This window comes from Cervus canadensis, chromosome 18, assembly GCF_019320065.1.
Source record: "Cervus canadensis isolate Bull #8, Minnesota chromosome 18, ASM1932006v1, whole genome shotgun sequence".
Taxonomy (NCBI): Eukaryota; Metazoa; Chordata; class Mammalia; order Artiodactyla; family Cervidae; genus Cervus; species Cervus canadensis.
In genome coordinates this window covers 41,469,514-41,489,823 of record NC_057403.1, presented here as the reverse complement: position 1 = coordinate 41,489,823, position 20,310 = coordinate 41,469,514, and the positions used below count along the sequence as shown (strand labels likewise).

At 40.1% G+C, this 20,310-nt stretch overlaps 1 protein-coding gene across 1 annotated transcript in view; it reads left to right on the top strand.

The window, feature by feature from the left end:
• The first annotated feature begins 6,871 nt into the window (after positions 1-6,871).
• Positions 6,872-20,310, top strand: part of AMFR (autocrine motility factor receptor) — a 40,137-nt gene continuing 26,698 nt past the window's right edge. The window contains exons 1-3 of the mRNA XM_043434832.1: positions 6,872-7,342; positions 16,533-16,625; positions 19,793-19,957. Coding sequence (XP_043290767.1) covers positions 7,076-7,342; positions 16,533-16,625; positions 19,793-19,957 — 525 coding nt within the window. The 5' untranslated portion in view covers positions 6,872-7,075. The remainder of the gene's footprint in view (positions 7,343-16,532; positions 16,626-19,792; positions 19,958-20,310) is intronic.

The following is a 20,310-nucleotide window of genomic DNA, read 5'->3' as shown; positions in this document are numbered from 1 at the left end:
TTGATTGAATCCAAGGTGCAACTGCTATATCAATTTTACACTCTTTATGAGTTATATCACAGCAGAACTCCAAGTATATTACTGATGAGTACATTTTATACCAGCATAGCTAGACCTTATTTCACAAGCAACAGACATTAGCCATACAGGAAACTGTTAAAATTGACTAGGTCGGGGAAAGTCGTGGGAATTGATATAAAAAGAGATCCAGGGCTCAATTAACCTCCCCCCCCCATAATGGAAGTATTTATTATCTGTGTTCTTGTGAAATTATGTGTCTTAGTTATTTTTATGGCTGTGGTGAAATGGTGATCTGTGAAGGAAGTTTCTAAAAGTGGGTCTGTTAGGTTTTGAACTCTTGGATTATAAAGTTTGTTATTTCAATTAATGTGGAGTTATAGCCAACAAGATGAAAGTTTGGTTTTAAAAAGTGACATAAAGCCTTTTCAAATATATTTTGGAATAATCAGAATTAGATTTTGTCAGCCTAAGAGAAAAATACCAAATTTAAGAATCCTAAAAGCGCAGTTAAATTAGGATCAAATTTGAGGGAATAAAAAAAATTCTTAAGGCAAAAGAATTGGCCTTGTTACTGTTTAATAGTATATTGTGTATGCCTTATTATAAACGGTTGATTGTAGGTTTAGTGTAAAGGAAGTCTTATAAGATGCAGCTATTAAAATAGATTGCTAGTTATGTTTTTCATAGAAATAAACTTTTGGTTAGTTGTACATCTTTATGGTACTGATGACAGAGCTATTCTCCTAAATGTTGGGTGATGTGAAAGATACATCATATATTCTTCCTATTTAGGCTTGAGAAAATCAGACCAAGAGCAACTGAGCAATTTTAAACATTAAACTTTATTTAGGTGAGGTCCTAAGAAACCTTCACACAGTTGTGAATCGAATAGTGCGAATCTAACTCTGCCTACTGATAGGTGAGCACCTGTCTCCAGGACCAAAAATAACCAGGGATCTCCTTTAAAAGAGCCCCTGTCTCTATGGATAGTCCCCCTCCTTCAAGTATAACAGTTCTGCCGTTCTGCTTCACATTCACATGTTCTAACTAACTAATTTTACTATTGAGCTCACTGATGCATCCTACAAGATTGGAGAAGGCAGAGATGGACTTGGCCCGATCTCCAGCCTAACCTTCCATAATTGTTTCTGGCCTCCAATTGAAAAGCTACAGTGACCACTTTTCAGGTGTGTTAGCTCATGCCCTTTGGGGAAGGTGAAGAGAGGCACACTTTTTCGTGGTGTGATGTGAAGTGTTGTCAGTAAGGAGTGTTAGAGTTGAAACGTCATCCAGTTCGAGGCCACTCATGTTCTTTTGTAACTCAAGCTTTGGCCTAGGAATCCTTTCTTGATCATTACTTCCAGTAGTATAAGTGCTTGATTGATCCATACCTTGGAGCTTACGTGACAAAAATAGTAAGCTGGAGTTCCTAACCTTGAAATATAGTAGACCTGATTTTGAGTTAAAATTCATAATACAAACACATTTTAAAACTTGTTTTTGAACTTGTTATAATTGTATCCCAATGCTCTCGCGTTAGGTTTCCTGATGAAAATAGAACTAGGGAAGTTCAAATTTGAGGTAGTCCATTAGAAAGAGGGTACGAGGTACTGTTTAACACTTTGATATGTAAGTTCTTATCATTTCTTCAAGAACTAACAGTCTTAAAATGTTCATTCCAATTATTTACATAATCAATATTGACTAGTTTTAAATGACTTATATGTTTGAATGCCTTGTTTTCCAGGTTTGTAAATGAAAGCCTTTTGCATTGTATAATTAGAATATATGCTGTGTTCTTTTCCCTGAGTAAGTAGTGCATATTCTACATAAAACTACTAAATGGCATTGGAAAGTGTTCAGTAGATTGAGGGGAAAAAAATAAAGTTTTACTCAAATGTTTTAAATCATATTTATGATTGACATCCCTTTGAAGAAAAGTGAAATTTGTGGTTTTTTCTATGTGATGAATACTTGTGATTTTTTTAAGTGGGTGATACGTAAAATAGCATAATGACAGTTCTGTGTCTGAATCCATCTTTTGACAGCAGTTAAAAGGTTTTTTTACTTTTTATCGTTGTCTTCCCATGTAATTATTACAGCATTGTGTGGTGCAGTAATTCCTTTTTTATGTTTAAGGATTTTGTTGAGTTAGTATTTTATTTGGATCAAACATAACCAAACTAGCCAGTCTGTTTTCTTATATGTTTAGTCAGAAGTGAGAGGTGGAGTTCCTCAGATTGTGCAAACCAGCCAGCCATTCACTTAAAATTTCCTTAAATAGTGTGACTCTTATGCTTTCAGTTTTTTAATGCCTGTTTTTTAAAGTACCTGCTCAGTCACTTGAGACGAAATGCTTGGAGTACATTTTCCTCCTTGGAGTTCCTCAAACTTGATGTTTTCACCCATTCATAGTGTTTGGAACAGTTTATGCCCCTCACTAAGACCACTTCCAAGAGCACGAAATTTTGCATATTGCATTTGCCAGAAGAGGCTTAGTGGGCTCTGACTGTGATACAAGTCAGTGTTTGTAAGTGTAAGGTTTGGCTTCCCATAATTATTCCACATGGTTTACATCACTCATTATTTGGGTTAAAATGGACTCATTTGAAGCTATTTGCTTTTGTTAAATACATAATGAGAAGCATAATACTGTAATTTTACTTGAGCCATAAAACACACTTTAATATTAGCTTTTATTACATTTATCTAGCTTGTTTTGGGGAAAAAGAAAACTGACTAAAACCTAAGTAAGTCTAGATTAAACCAGGTAAGATGTAATTTGTATTTTAGTGTTGGATTGTATTGAGATGAGTTAAGTTGGGAAGATGTATCATGTTCTTTTAAGGGAAAGATCAGTGCTTTAAAAACTTTAACTTTGGTTGCTGTGTTCACATCATAGTGTACAGGAATCATTTATAGTTTGACTTTGAGAATTACTCTGGCGTTAAGTTTATAGAAAAATGTATAAAAGAAACAAGTTTTGGTTATATTTTTATAATTGTAAAGTTAAAGTTTGATTAAAATGTTCACTGTTCTTTTTTTATTTTATTTTATTGTCATTTCAATAAAAAAATTAAAACAATGACTGAATTTTGTGTGTGGCTACTAACCACAGTCTGCCATTAGAAATCCTGCGTGATTCTTTTTCAGTGTCGTTGGCCAGGGGCCATTACATTAGGTAAGAGACAACTTGCATAACAGCAAGGACCTGAAGACCTGGGACATCTATGTTGCCCTCCTCTCACATTCCTCCATTGTGTGTTGGCAGTGGTCTTAGGCAGATTCAGTTTCCTGCGAGGTGAAAGGGTCATTTTCTGCAATGTGAAAGGACTTGGAACTTGAAAACTGGGATTTACAAGTAGACATAAATTTTGTTAACTATGTTATATCATTGAGGCCTCAGTTTCCATAGAGTATTGACTTCAGTTTTTTTTTCTTTTAATCAGATTTGCTTGAAGGTCATGATGGTCTGTGATACCATGCTTGCTACTTCTGTAACACTTTGCAATTCCATCATTGTAATAGTAACTCAGAACTTGAGAACATATGTAATAAAACCATAGCATTGAACAAAGGTTGAACAAACCTGATAAAAGTTATTGTGAAGTTTTTCTGAAAGTTTTACTACTTGTATATTTTGCAGCAGGCACCACAGAGCTATGAAAAATTATGAAACAAAAGCTAAATATTGTAATATTCCCATTAGCTTACTTTTTTTCCCTACGAACTTGGTTATTTTTTCCCCTCTGCTAGATTCAGTAGTGGAACACATTAGTCCAGCTAATGAAAACACCAACAAAATTCTATGGGCAAACAGTGAAGGCTGCTGGATTAGATGAGGTTCATTTCCTAGGCTGTTCAGAACCTTAACACAAACACTACTCAGCCCTTCTCATGACCGGGTGAAAATCAAATGGTCATGGATATAGAAGGATTTTGGATATTTTAAAAAAATGAACAATAATGTATCTAAATAATGAATCCTCACAACTCTGGTTTATCTGAAATGCTATGTTTCCTTTATTTTTTTATTTTTATTTTTTTTTTGCTATGTTTCCTTTAAATCAAACCAAATCAGAGCCCCCATCCCATAAAGATGACAGGGAATTCAGTCTCAGTCATTATTGGGAGGAGGGGCCTACCCAAAGTCAAGAATCCAGGAAGGATAAATGGTACTCTGAAATGAAGGTGGAGGTGGGGAGACCTCTAGCTTCTGTCATGGACTCCATGAATATTCGTCCAATTGCCTCCCTGTCACACTTAGGCCTTAGAACCAGATGATGCAAGTGGCCCCTATGCTTATGGTCCAACCTTCCTAGGCACACTAGTATTCATCCCTCTGAGTTTTGTTTCCTTTGCCGCTCCTGTGATGATGCAGGAGGCAGTACAAAGAACCAAGAGCATTGGTTGACTTTAGAAAGTGGGTTCTATCTTTGGGAAAAAAACCTTGAGGGAAGGATGTGCAAAAGCCTGGCTGCCTACTTGGAGTGGGTGAGGACAAAATGTTGGTAGAACAAATACTAATTATTACCCTAGTAAAATGTCCAGACACCAACCTCTAAAATCTTAAAATGCAAATAAAAAATAACCTTATTTAGTTGGGTTAATGTCACATATTCTCATATTGAATCTTCAGAAATTTCAAGCTTCTGAAAGTTTAGATTTTTGTTTAGTCACTAAATCACATCCAATTCTTATGACCCAATAGACTGTAGCCCGCCAGGCTCCTCTGTGCATGGGATTTCCCTGGCAAGAATACTGGAGTGGGTTGCCATTTCCTTCTCCAGGAGATCTTTCTGAGCCAGGGATTGAACCTGCATTGCAGGCAGATTCTTTTACACTGAGCCACCAAGGAAGCCATGCTTATTATATAGTCAGAATCAAATGTTAAAGGCTGCTATTAAATACTAAGTCATTCCAGAAAATAGGTTGCCTAAAGCTTTAACACGTAGAAAGTAATGGTTCTTTCAAAATACAATTCAGAGTATAGCACTTAGAATTCAAGATGGTAGAATGTTGTACCTTAATAGCCCCTTAAGATGATTTGACAAGTTTGGTAATATGATATTTTGTAACTGTATTGTGACTTGGATTGAATGTGGATTGTAGAATAGTGTGGTTTAAAATTTATGGGGGCTCAGATAAAGTAGAACATTTACTTCTGTGGAAAATTACAATCCCTTTTTCAAAATGAAATTTTATTTACCAATACAGTTGAAAGTTTAGCATTTTAATCAAATGGCTGCAGGTAGAGAAAGGAAACTGAAAGTGTAATCATACAGATCTCATAAAGTGTGTGTGTGTGTGTGTGTGTGTGTGTGTGTGTGTGTGTGTGTAGACGCTCATCCTCCCCAGTAAAAGCCAAACTGTTGCATTCATCATAAGGCCTAATAGCATTCATCATAAGGCCTTTAATAGGATGTTTCTAAATATTGCAAATTTTTAGGGTAGTAATAACCTTGAGCTGAACCATCTTTTGTTTTCTAACTAATAAACTTTTAGCATTAGAATATTAGGCATGAAAGAGACCTTGAACGTAATTTAGTCTTTTGCCTTTGAAAGTTTGTAAGAATCGACAAATATTTACTGAACACCTCCTCTACTTCAGGCAATTGTAAAGGCCTTGGAGATACAACAAGGAATAAGACCCCCAAAGGTAGCAGTTTTGTTCCATAGCTCTTTTTTTTCCTGTCTTTTTTGTTGTTATAGCCTTATTGGGCTATAATTTACATAATTCACCATATAACTACACAAATAAAGATTTTTAGTATATTCAGAGTTCTTCTACAGTCACCAGAATTTTAGAACATTTTCATCACCTCAGAAAGAAATCCATGTTTAGCTTTTATACCTGTTTCCTCATCTTCCTATTGCTCATCAATCATTAACCTACTTTATGTTTTTGCCTATGCTGGACATTTCATATAAATGGAATCACACTATGTAACCATTTGTGTGTATGCTTATTATGTATGCTTATACTTAGCACATTTTCATGCTCTGTCCTTGCAGCATATTTCCCTACTTCATTTTCATGGCTGAATACTGTTCCATTTTAGGGGGTTATCCCTTATTTATCTATTCATCCCTTGAGTGACATTAGGGTTGTTTCTAACTTTGACTATTAAGAATAACATTGTTACTGACATTTGTGTGCACATTTTGTGCGGTGGTGTGTTTTTATTTCTCTTGGGTATACATCTAGGAGTGGAAGTGCTAGGTCAAATGGTCACTCTTAGGTTTAAACTTTTTGAGGAGCTGACATGACTTTCCAAAGTACCGGCACTATGTTACATTCCTACCTGGCATATGAGGGAACACATTTTTACTTCCTTGACAAATCAAGTTCACTTTAGGCTTTGCCGGGGGTTATTAGTAAACAGCAGATACTTTATTTGTGAGGAATTGAGACTGTTGATTCATTGTCTTTCCATGGGGCCAGGGCCTCTATTATTCCCTAAGCATTGTCTCCTCTTTCAGCCACTTGGGAAGCTCCCAGGCCCACAGGGAGGCTCTGGGGTAACTTGCTAACGGGGAGGTTAAGGAAACTAAGGACAAGTGGCCCGACGCCCGGATGGGCCCACGCGGCCAGCGCTCGGCCGCCCGTCAGTGCCGTCGGGCCTGAGTGACGCTTGGGCCCGGCCCAGGGCGGGTGCCCTGAGCGTCCGCGGGCCAGGCCGAGCTAGGGTGTCGGCGGAAGATAATGCTGGGTGCTGGGTCGCAGGGCCTGCGGCCGGGGCCTCCGCCAACTAGGCGGCCTCGCGACCGCTGGGGGCGGGGGACCGAGGCCGCGCCCCCGCGCCCGTCCCGCCCGCACCCTGCTGGGGGCGGCGGCCAGCCCCGAGCCAGCCGAGGCTCTTCCGCGCCGGCAGGGGCAGCAGCGGGAGCGTCGCGGGGCGGAGCGGCCAGGAGCGGCCCGGCCCGGCCCGGCGCGGTGGCGGCGGCGGCGGCGGCGGCAGCGACGCCAGAGCTCGTGGGCGCCGTTCGCGAGGCCGCCGGCACCCGGCCGCAGCGCGGGGAGGCCTGGGGGCTGGAAGCCGCCGCTGCCGCCATGCCGCTGCTCTTCCTCGAGCGCTTCCCCTGGCCCAGCCTCCGCACCTACACGGGCCTCAGCGGCCTGGCCTTGCTCGGCACCATCGTCAGCGCCTACCGCGCTCTCAGCCAGCCCGAGGCCGGGCCCGGGCCCGGGCCCACCGAGGCGGAGCCGGTAACGGCCCCAGTGCAGCCAGACCCGGCCGCGCTCGTCCGGCCGAGCGCCGGGGGACCCCGGGCCCGCGACGTGGCCCAGTACCTGCTCTCGGACAGCCTGTTCGTGTGGGTGAGCGAGGCTGCCGGGCCCGCCGAGGAGGAGCGGGGCGAGGGGTGGGGGCCGCCGTGTCACCCATTATCTGTGGGGGGCGTAACGGGCTGGGGTCCCCTCCCCCCGGGACCCCGGAGTGTGAGGCCGGGGGGGGGGGGGCGGGGCCCCGCCCGCGTGCGCGCCTCCGTGAGGCCCGGTGAGGGTTGGGGTGTGGCGGTGGGGTCGTGAGGGGGAGCGGGTCCCCAGGGGCGGGTCGTCTTTGAGGGCCCGAGGAAGGGACTTTGGGACGGGGTTGGAGAGGCGCAGGGGGCGGGGCGCGAGGGAACGCGGCGGCCGGCCAGGGGCGGGCGGGGGAGGGCTGTGGAAGGGAGGTGGGGGAGGGCTGGGAATCGGGGGGTCGGGGGGAGAAGTAAAATATGGGGGGCCGAGTTGGGGTTGCCGAGGGACCACCAGGAAGTGAACTGGAAGACCTCAAAGAGCAGAGTCAGTTACCCCGGAGTTGGGAAGGCTTTTCGGACGCGGTCAGGCAGGGAGATGTTGTTAACGCGTTTCACGTGTAAAGAGAGAAGAGACAATTTCAGATGTTGAGCATAGGAGAATTTGGGGTATCTGGGTGTGTTTGGACGTTGTTTGGAGAGGGACCATCTTCCACAGCTTCCCCCCCGCCCCCCTTCTTCTTTATTATGTGATTGTCCGCTTTGAGTGGACCTAAAACAAATACAGACTGTGCTTCCTTTCCTGCTGCTTTTACCTGGTGATTCATGAAAGTTTCCTTTGATGTCTGAAGGCAGCCAAAACATTTGGAGTCGAGAGATGTCTCTTCATTTTAACTCACGGTTTCTCCTTCTAGTGATCCATGTTAAAATAAGGTTTCCAGTTTGTCTGCCAGTGTAAGATAAGCAGCGTTTAGGAGGCATGAATGCTGGTTTCACTTATTAGAACAGATAATTTCAGGCGGGCAGATCAACAGTATTTTGGCTAAAGAACTTGGTTTCCACCTTGGCCTTTGAATGCCTCATAGAAATACCACAGTGATCAGAAAAAGTTGTTCTGGGATTGAAGTCGGTCCCTAGGGTTTGCTGTCGTGTCTTGAGTCTTGTCTCCTGTAAATTCCCATTTCGGTTGAGAGTCGGCTGTAAATGACTGGGATTAATATTCCAAGTATACGGAATGATATACAGCTCATTTGTTGTAATTAATCCCACTGTGCTTCATCAGGAAGCAGTGGGATTTATGAACTCTGTGGGTGTAGATTAAGTCTCTTCGTCCTTCTGATGAAGAGATTAGTAGAAGGCCGGGAAGGGTGAGGTTCCCTTCTTCCACTGCTGTGTAAAGCTGAACCTTAGAGTAGGGGAGAAGGGAGAAGAGAAAGAACTCAACCCATGTCCCTTGTTTAATGTCTGTTAAACCTAGATTTTTAAAAATCTGTTTTTTGCATTTTAGTTGACAGATAAACAACTTAAAAGTAATGTGAAGAATGCTTTTGCCAAATGTTGAGATTATAATGTAGTCTTTGATATGTATATATATATGTATACATTTAAGTATAAGATACAAGTAAGCCTTTGGGATGGAACTGCTGGAGTGTTTAACAACTACTAGTATTGTTTAATGATTACCCGCCCAGTCTCTTTGTACAAAACTCATTCCAGTTCCAAGGTTAGCACCTCTTCATAAAATATTACATAAACATAAAACATTAAAGCCTGTTGATTTTCTGTGAAAATTATTATTTTTAAGAAAATTTCCTTTTCTTCCCAGCTTTTTCAACAGAGATCTTGCCTCCAGTGAGTTTATGATTTCTCCCTATCTGTGGATGATTTTCTTTTTTTCCTTTCTCAATTGGTCTTGCTGCCTTCTTCCATCTTTCCTCTGTGGTTTTCACATTTTTATCTTGGTCTTTCTTGGTTCCTCAGACCTTCCATGTGTTCATTATCAGTTTTCCTCATCACCCATTAAGTTTCTGCTCTAGTAGGGAAATAGGAGTTGCAATCTCAAAAGCCCGGTCTGAGACCTGTCAGATAGCATAATTAAGTGAATACATGGTGGAGTCTTTGTTAAAATGGATCCTTTTTTTTTTTTTGGCCCTGCCCAGGGACACTCATTCAGTTTTTAAAAACCAATCAAGACAAAAACAATCAGTTGATCTTTCTGCCAGTTTGCAAAATCCTGCTAGCTGTTATTTTGCATATTGATCTCTAAAACTTATTTTCATAGGGCACAGTTTAGATGAATATAGCCAGGAATATGTCTTCATTCTAATTAATGTCCTAGTGATTTTCTGCTCATTAATGGTTGAGAAACTGATCAGGGAGAGGATGGGGTGATCAGGGAGAGGATGGGGTAGGGGGTGAAGGTCAGGTTATGTAAACCTTGCCTGCTCTGTTAAGGAGTGTTCACATTATTTCATGGGCAGAAGGGTTTCAGTGGGAGTGGAGGGGAGAAGGGGCTGTCATGATGAGACGATTTTTTTGGTGGGGGCGGGGACCTATAGCAGCAGTGGGGAAGATGGATTTATGTAGAATGGGAAGAGGCTAGGAGATGTAGTGACCAAAGACTCCAGCTCCGAGGAGAGCTCTCCCGTGGCCCTCTGGCGTGGATATTGAGAACAGGTTTGAGGGGAGGTTCCCAGTGTTGTTACTCTAACAGATACCCAGATTTGTCTTGATTCATTGTTTCTTCATGTCTTTCTAGAACTTCCATTCCAAACTTTCATTCCAGTTTAGGTTTTATTTTGTTATTTATTTCTAGGCTAATTTTACATTGTTCAGATGTCCCTTCCATTCAAGTATCTCATGATCCTTTTCCATCATTGTTTTGAATTGTTCAGGTGTTGCTGGCTTTTCAACTTTGCTGATCTTACTCATTAGTTTCATTACTTTCTCCTGGTTTTTTTTGTATTTTCCTGTTCCGTTCTGTTTTTTTTTTTTCCCCCTCTTTTATATTTGCTTTTAAAATGGTAAGAGCAGGAAGTGGTAAAATAGAGAAATAGAAATATGGAACAAATTTTAAGCTTCTGATGACTTAATTAGATGCAAATAGAATAGTTAAAATAGAAATGTCAAAGGAAAAAGTCACCAAAAATGAAAATGGATAAAAGAGAACTGATCATTGAGAGCAGAGATTAGCGAACTGTCTAATAGCCCATTAGAGAAAAAGTTTCTGACTCTTGCCTTAAAAAGCCTATCTTCACTTAATTATACAACTTGAGAACTGAAAGTAATTTGCTAGGTTTGAGTGTTGATAAGATGAGTATTCCAAAGAAGAGAGAAAAATGTTAGCTCCGGAAATGTTTGGGGCAACTTAAGAAAAAAACTAACCTTGTAAATAATAGGACATAAGCCTAGATAAACAACTCAAAAATACGGGAAAAATCTCTAGAGTGAGGGGGAAGGAGGTAGCTATTTAATTGCTTGCTAGATGTGTGCTATGTGCTTTATATATGTAATCTCATTTATTTCCCTAATGTTGTGAAAAGAGGAACACAGTTATCAGTGTAATAAGGAGGGGAATGCGTTATTGGCATTTTATACTTGTCACTGGGAGCCTGCAGAAAAGTAACAGTCCAGTGTCCTTCAAAGAGGAGACTGATAAAAGATGTGTTTGTGGGGGGTGGGGGGTGGGGGGTGGGGGGTGGCGGGTGGGAGGTAGGTAGTTCTGGTGTTAAGTAGGAGACTAAGTAACATTCATACCCATTGTATCCTTGAAATGGTTCCTGGGAGTTGAATCACATTTTGTCACAAGGTCATAAATAATGCCCCATTGGTGGCCAGCGTTTTATAGAATCAGAAACACCCACGGGGTTACACAGTGATAAACGTGGCCAAGCTGTCTCTTAGCACCCTCTTCTCTTCCTCGCAGACCAGGCTGTCTCATAACTTCGTTTCTGTTTCTTCTAGGTGAACAGTGGAGCCATTCTGGGAGAAAAGTTTCCTTACGGGGCCTTTAGAGCCAAGGGAATGACTCTAAGCTTGATTCAGTAGGGGTTCCTTGGGTCATTACTACCTGGTCTGTTTGGTTAAGACTACTCAAGGACTAGCAAATCTTGGTTTTTATTTTGTGTAGACAAGAAAAAATAAAGGCATTTGGTGAGATTTTAAAAAATATTAAAGTTTTTTTTTTTTTTTTTAAAAACACTGCTATAGATAGGAGAAATTTTTCTGAAGTATTTTAATATAGTAGAAATGCAGTGTGTTTTACCAGGTTAACTTGGGACTTAGGCTACCCAGTTTGGGTTGTTACTCGTCTGTCTCCCATGGTACAATGAGAAAAGTAATGTGAAACTTCACAGCTGGTCAGGTTAGATTCTAAACTTTAATAGCTTCTTTTTTTTTCTTCAATAGATTCTTAAAAAAATTAATAAATGATGTATGCTCATGGTACAGAAGGTAAAAGGTGCACAAGTGATGTATACAATGAAAAGGAACTCTCCCTTACCCTCTTACCTGCCTCCCTCCCCTGAAAGTGGCCCTTACCAGTTTCTTCTAAATTAGTGCTGGTGTTAAGTACAAAATTAAGAAATACCCAGATTGATCAAGTCCCTGACGCAGTTCACATTAACATATTATACAAATAAGTATAGTATATATACAATATGGTATATATGTTTTTGTTCAGTCACTAAGTCATGTCTGAGTGTTTTGTGACCCCATGGACTCTATAGCCCGCCAGGCTCCTCTGTCTATGAAATTCTCCAGGCAAGAATAGTGGAGTGGTTTACCATTTCCTTCTCCAGGGGATCTTCCCGACCCAGGGATTGAACGCACATTTCCTGCATTGGCAGGTGGCTTCTTTATCATTGAGCCACCAGGGAAACCCATAGTATATATACATATTCTTTCTTTTTTACACAGAAAGTAGCATAGTAATCACATTTCTACACTTTGCCTTTTTTCAGTGAGCAGGTTATCTTGAAGGTTCTGTATAATGCTAGCAAATGTGGAACTGCTGAGTTAGTTTTCCTGGCTTCATTGTATTCCATTGAATGGCTGTTTTTACACTTTGTTGAACTATTCTCCCTAATGGCCATGTAATTGTTTTCCTTTTATCTGGTGTTATAAACAGTGTTCCAGTGAGCTCCTTATACTTAGATTTATTTACATGTAAGTTTGAATTCTGCCCACAAGGGAAGATTATAGAAGGAGGTTAGTACTTTTACTGTAGTCTGTAAGGATCAACTTCAGACTAGGCCTGTTGAAAGCGAGTCTCATTTTGCTTATTGGAGGTGAGAAGGTTTGTCCTGGTTTTATTGGTTTAAATATGGACTGAAGTGTTGTTTCTGTAAGAATATCACTGATGGCCTAGTGGGATCTGATTTGCAATTTGCTTTTAATTTTATGTGGGACTATAGTTGACGTGCAGCGTTGCGTTCCCTGTGTACAGCTAAGTGATTGTTGTACATGTACACATATCCCTTCTTCTTCACATTCTGTTCTCATATCAGTTACTACAGAATATTGAGTTCCCTGTGCTATGCAGTAGGTCCTTGTTGCTAATCTATTTCATATATAGTGAAAGTGAAAGTCACTCAGTCATGCCCAACTCTTTGCGACCCCATGGACTATACAGTCCGTGGAGTTCTCCAGGCCAGAATACTGGAGTGGGTAGCTTGTCCCTTCTCCAGTGGATCTTTCTGACCCAGGAATTGAACTGGGGTCTCCTGCATTGCAGGCAGATTCTTTACCAACTGAGCTATCAGGGAAGCACTTTATACATTGTCATGTTTATATGTTAATCCAGGGATTTACTTTCAAATGAAGACAGCTTGAATTATGTTTCTTCCTGTATTTTCAATGTTTCAAGGCTCTGTCAGTTTTAAAATTGAAATTTATATCTGTATTGGAATGACAGTATGTGTGAAATTGACATTTTTTTCTGTAAGCAGAAGAGAATTCTTCAAGAGCTGGGAATACCAGACCACCTGACTTGCCTTCTGAGAAATCTGTATGCAGGTCAAGAAGGAACAGTTAGAAGCGGACATGGAAAAACAGACTGGTTCCAAATTGGGAAAGGAGTATGTCAAGGCTGTATATTGTCACCCTGCTTATTTAACTTATATGCAGAGTACATCATGCCACATGCTGAGCTGGATGAAGCACAAGCTGGAATCAAGATTGCCAGGAGAAACATCAATAACCTCAGATATGCAGAGGACACCACCCTTATGGCAGAAAGCAAAAAACTAAAGAGCCTCTTGATGAAAGTGAAAGAGGAGAGTGCAAAAATTGGCTGAAAACTCAACATTCAGAAAACTGAGATCATGGCATCTAGTCCCATCACTTCATGGCAAATAGATGGGGAAACAGTGGAAACAGGGGCAAACTTTATTTTTTTGGGCTCCAAAATCACTGCAGATAGTGATTGCAGCCATGAAATTAAAAGACGCTTACTCCTTGGAAGGAAAGTTATGACCAACCTAGACAGCATATTAAAAAGCAGAGACATTACTTTGCCAATAAAGGTCTGTCTAGTTAAGGCTATGGTTTTTCGAGTAGTCATGTGTGGATGTGAGAGTTGGACTATAAAGAAAGCTGAATGCTGAAGAATTGATGCCTTTGAACTGTGGTGTTGGAGAAGACTCTTGAGAGTCCCTTGGACAGCAAGGAGATCCAACCAGTCCATCCTAAAGGAGATCAGTCCTGAGTGTTCATTGGAAGGACTGATGTTGAAGCTGAAACTCCAGTACTTTGACCACCTGATGCAAAGAACTGACTCATTGGAAAAGACCCTGATGCTGGGAAAGATTGAAGGCGGGAGGAGAAGGGGATGACAGAGGATGAGATGATTGGATGGCATCACCAACTCAATGGACATGAGTTTGGGTAAACTCTGGGAGTAGGTGCTGGACAGGGAGGCCTGGCTTCTGCAGTCCATGGGGTCGCAGAGTCGGACACCACTGAGCAACTGAACTGAACTGAGGTGTTTTAAAAGCACTTTTTCATGATCTTAAAATCTTTAGTTACTTCCAATCTTGTATAGCTTTCACTTTTGTATAAAGTTCACAAAATATTATCTTTTTTTAATGTAAAATCTCTTTCTAATATCAGTTTATTTATATCAATCTCTTTTCCCCTTCTTAGCCTTGCTAATTTTCAAATCTTCCATTTATATTTAAAATAGAAATGATTGTCTACTGGTGATGGAATTATCAGAGACTTTCACCTTTTTTTTTTTTTTTTGGTAAATCAGAGTTACAAAGTTTTTATATCTTATCTTTGAACTTAGAAAAACTGAGAAAAAGGTTTTAACTGAGAAGTAATACTTTATTGCTTATTTTATACCCCAGGGTGTGTGAGAAAGCTGTTTAGGTTAGAGAAATGATTGAGTGACCCTAAATTTGATTTCTCCTGTTGTTCTCAGGAGAGCAGCTGGCTTGGCCTGTTAGATGTTGACCAAGTTCTATGTCCTGTAGATCCTAACAGCTCTTTGAGTGCAGGGTCCAAATCAACCTCATTTCTCTTAACCTCCCGCATACCTTTAACATGTAGGTGCTAAATATTTGTTTCTGTGTTTCATATGCCTACCTGCAAAAACAGGAAGACTTTAAAAAAAAATGTGTTGTAGTTAGGCTGGGAATGGATGTTTGGCTGACTTTAAAAATCAGGTTCAGCTGGGGCATATGGCATGAGGGACTGTGGTTGTAGTTTTGTCTTATGACATTTTTTCCTTAATTGGCATGATTGGGGTTCCCACTAACTAATTTAGAACACAAGGAAGATGAGCCTTTTAAACACCTATTTCATCTCCTTAAAATTTAGTATTCTGTCCAGTTTGTTGGAATGTTTTGAATAGGGCTGTTCCACAATACTTAAGGAGGTTAGGATGTTTTGGATAACTAATTTCGTTTTTTTTTTTTTTTTTTTTTTTCTGGTTATCTGAGGAAATTACCAGAAGAGTTTTGTTTTTCAGCACTATTTTTGTTTTAGTTCTTTGAAAATACATCCCATACTTGTCCCATTAGGCAGTATGTAACTAAACATAATGTATTCTTTTGTAATGAATCAGGGCTGCTATTCATGATACATAATGCATCAGGGTTACCAAAGGGCTGGGTAATGTCAAGTACAAAGAGGAACCTGAAGAGATCCTAGGGAGTTTCCTTCCTTATGTTACCCTCTCTGTCACCTTCCTTTATTTACTCATTTTTAAAACAACCATTTGCTTCTTTCAGAAGTAGAGGGACGGATGACCTGGAAAGAGGAACCTGGCCACCTCCACCTTCCTATACACTTAGTGAAACAAAGACTGAAGTAGTCCTCTGTCGTTGGTGTTCATTTTCATTTGCTCTAACTAAAAGTCCTCTTTACAGTTCTGCATCAAGGTCCTTTTGGCTTTTTCAGATTCTTTGGTTTTAAAAATCACTGGAGCATCAGTAAGGTGGTGTGCCATACTAACTTCTGAGCTGGGGCAGCCCACAATTTCATTTTGTAAGCATTAGATTTGTTGTTTAGGTGTAAGGTCTTTCTTAATTACTAAGGAAATTTTCTACTTGCTGGTGAAGAAGGCCTTGCACTCTCACTGGTGTCTCATGGTGGCAGTTCTAAGCTCCTCCTGCCAGTTTTCTTCTTTCTTCCCACTTCCTTGATTCTGCTCCTCTCGAATGCCCCAGAACCTTTCCTTTAAGGCCAACACCAACCACAGGTATCTTTTGTCCCATTGCAATACATTTGAAAATGTGTATGTTTTTGATTCTCAATTCTCCATGATCTTGTAGACTCTTTTTGTGACCATTCACCCTCTTCTCCATATTTCCTGTTTTTCAACAGAGCAGTGTAGGAAGTTTGGGTGCTAGACTTTTACTGTTCATGATAACTACATTTTCTGGAAAAGTTTTCTTCTAGACTGTTCAAAATCTTAATGTGAGATTGATATGCCTCAGAGATAGGGTTTTCTAATAGGGTTTTATACATACAGTACAGAGTTTATGCTCAATTCAGTTAAGACTGAAGGGGATGATGGCCTTCTGATGGGTTCACATTGGGACAGGGCTCTGTGAGTTAACCACCAAGCTGGTACCTTCCCTCCCCACTCCTCATCCATACCCCCACCACCCATAAAAATGTGCCCCTTCAGATGTTACTGATCTTGTAGAAAACTGGAAAGGTTCAGTCATTAGAAATGTTGGCTGAATTCCCAATAGAAAATTTTTAGAGCTGCATTTATTTTTCAACAAGAGGAAATAAACTTCCTTTCTTTGGTTTGTGTACAGGTTCTAGTAAATACTGCTTGCTGCATTTTGATGTTGGTGGCTAAGCTAATCCAGTGTATCGTGTTTGGCCCGCTTCGAGTGAGCGAAAGACAGGTAAGTCCGCACAGCAAGGATGCCTTCTTGTGACTAAATTAAAAAAGCAAAAACTTTCTTGGGTATAATTTCAAACTTGCAGAAAAGTTGCACAAACAGTATGAAGAACTCCCATATAGATTTTATCCAGATTCAGAGTTATTAATATTTTGCCCCATTTGCTCTAACATTCACCTTTTATCTATACATAAATATCTATATCTGTATATATTCACCTTTTATCTATATATGTTTTTTTTTCTGATCTGTTTGAGAGTAAACTGGGGACTTCACATATAACCTCAAATAGTGCAGCATGTTTCCTAAGAGCAAGGACATTTTCTTATATAACCATAGGACAATGGTCAACGTCAGGAAATTCAGCATTGGTAAAATACTTCGTGTCGTCCATAGTCTGTATTCAGTGTAACCAGGCTGTCCCAGGATTGTTCTTGGTTGCTATTTCCCCACGACATTGATGAGGTAATTCTGAAAGAAGCTCCGACTTTTTTTGTTTGAATAATCATATATATATCATTCTTTAGAATATGAGTACTTTTCCAGAGGAATTTACTGAGAGATTTTAGCTTTTCCATTTGGAAAGGAATATTAAGATTCCTCGTTTTGCAAGCCAGTGTTCAGGTGAGATAGGCTGACACGTGAACAGTATTCTCAGAATGTATATATGAGCAGGGTGTGCTTTCATTAAAGAATTAATGCCATGAACATACTGTGCAGATTGGCAGTTCCCCAAAGGATTTTAGTGGATAGAGTGTAGAATGGTGTGTTTTAAAGTAAGACTTTAGAACTGGCCTTTACAACAGTAATATATGAGCAGAACTATGTTGTACTTTGTCTTATTCCAGTGGTAAGACACAAAGACCTGCTGTCAATACGTTAACAATACACAGTGGCCTCACCCCTTACCTATGCTTTTCAACCCAAATCTCTTGTTATCAAGTCAGCTGAGGTCCTGGGCAGAGTTAAAATGCAGTTACTGTGTGATTGAGCCCTTGGATGCTGTGAAGAGCAGGGCTGTTTGTTTTCCCCCAAATTTTTCAATAGTGAGTATTGAGCACTTTCTGCAAAATATCAACTCCAGAGGTCTCCCAGATGGGATTAATAGAACATAGTTTTTTTTGGTAGCATAAAAAAATTTTCAAAATTTAATTTGTGTATTTAGCTGCACCAAGTCTTAGTTGTGGCATGTGGGATCTAGTTCCCTGACCAGGGATCAAACTCGGGGCCCCCAGCCATTGGACCACTAAGGAAGTCCCCAAAAGCTTTCTTTGATGCTTCTTCTGTTTTCAAGTTTGACTTGTGGGCCAGAAATCAGTTAGGACAAACAAGCTGTCTAGTTGTTGGTGGGTTGTTCTGGCACTAGTGGGCCTTATGTACCACTTTCTGTTTCCTAAAATGCTAAATACCAGTCCAAAATTTACAAAAAATATAACCTTGAAGTATTACAGAGATTTTTAAAATACCTGGAGGTAATCATAATTGGCACATTGGTCACTCATCTCCACTTTTTTCAGTATAGATCACCTCTTTGATGTTGTTCTGTGATGACCATTTTTGACCAGTGCCATCCTGTAGTATTTACCAAGCAGTGTTTTGAGTTAGAACACTACAGCGTTGACATGGGTTTACTCTCTGGGTGCTTAAAGTTGAAGAAGTAGAGTAAATACTAGGGGCAAAGACATTGAATGCCTAAAATGGGACAAATATTAAACTGTTAAGTGGCGGTGTAGAACAAGAATTTTTTTTTTAAATGCACTTAATGCCTACTGTGGCACTTGTCTAAGCGCAATATATGTATTAACTTACTTAGTTCCCCAGCTATTCTGTGGGTTATATGCTGTTGTTATAAGACCTGTCTTACAGATGGGAAACCAAAGCATGGGGATGGTATCCAAAGCCACACAGGAAATAGATGGTGGAACGAAGGCTCAGAACCGGGGCACAGAATGTTCTAGCTTCACCTCATGCTTTCCTGCCCCAGATCTGGAAACAGACATTCACTAAGGATTCCTAGTTCATTTTGTTCTCTGAACAAAGGGCGTCTAGGCACAGTACAGTGTTTTAAACTTCTCAAAATAACTCTTATCTTTAAATAGTCTTGTTATCAATGTGTTCCACATGTGGGTTCAATTATTTCTGTTTTTTTTTTTTTTTTCAATTTTGCTTTTCTTTCTGTTTAAAATTTTGAATTTGTGAAACATTTACCCAGTTTAAAAACTTTATATAAAAGTAAACCTAGGAGCTGTGTTGTCATCCTTCTCCTCTGCACTCAGTTTCCACCACTGTGCTTGATAGTACTTTTTCATATCTGTTGGATTGATGCTCCTCATTGCCCTTCTTTTTTTTCAGGATGGTAAATGTTGTTAAAACTGGACATCCTCAGTAAGAAAGAGTACAGTGAAGCAGATATACTTATGTGGACGTGTACATTTATATAACTTCATTGGAAATCAGTGGATGTTACTTATTAGAAACCATAACAACATCCATAACCTTTGATTGCTGAAAAAAATAGAATTTTGTACAAAGATATTCATTGCAATACTTTTTGAATGGTGAAAAAACATTTCAGTGACCATCTGTAACCACTAAAGTGGTCCATTCAGACAGTATTCATTGGCATCAATCAGTGTTTTACATTTAGGAAGAAAATTGTATGAAAACCTTAAGGCTTTTTTTTACCTTTTCTTTGTACTTTTTCATACATTATTGATTATGGCTGGAAAATTAGCATATGTTACTTTTGAATCTGAAGGATGTTTAAAAAAAAGAATGTCTAATCTTTTGTTTGTTTTAAGAATTCAGAGAGCAGAAGTAGTAAAAATGATACTTGTAGCTGTCACCATTCTTTTTTATTTTATGTTTTATTCTGTTACATAACATATATTATTAATATTATACTAAACTAATATTATTCCACTCTTAATGTCTAAAATTTCATAACTGAGGAATTCAATCCAGAATCTATAGATTACTTCCTAGATGTCTTACATTTGTTCTTCAGAGGGCTCATTTCTTTCTTTGCCTTTGGTTTTGTCATGGACACGTGTTAGAAAGCAGAGGATAGAATATTCTCTCCTCCTTAAAAGCCAGCTTTTGTTGTGTTTCCTTCTCGAGAACGGGTTAGGTGTAACGGTACTCACCTTTACAAATATTTTTCTTTTTAGCACCTCAAAGACAAGTTTTGGAATTTTATTTTCTACAAGTTCATTTTCATTTTCGGTGTGCTGAATGTCCAAACGGTGGAAGAAGTGGTCATGTGGTGCCTCTGGTTTGCTGGACTAGTATTTCTGCACCTGATGGTTCAGCTCTGCAAGGACCGGTTTGAATATGTAAGTTTTTACCCAAGCTCTTCTTTTCCTGCTTAGGCATACACATGCCAGGTCTGAATGGTGTCATATGAATGATCCGTGACACGCATGTGCAGGACAGCTCTCCCGGGGAAGGCTCCTGGCTCAGGCACCTCCTGCCTGTTTCTTGAGGAACTTTCTGCAGCAGCCAGGGAATGCAGGGGCAGTGTCCCCTCAGGAGGCTTTCTTCCCTCCCCAGCAGTGTTACATGACAGCCCTCGTGGGGTCAGTTCACGTAACACAAACTGTGTTGATCGCAGTGAGTGAAAGGAAAGCTTAAACTGAAAAAATAGCTGATCTCTTCCAGGTATTTTCTGTTCTCATCTCCTTCCGTT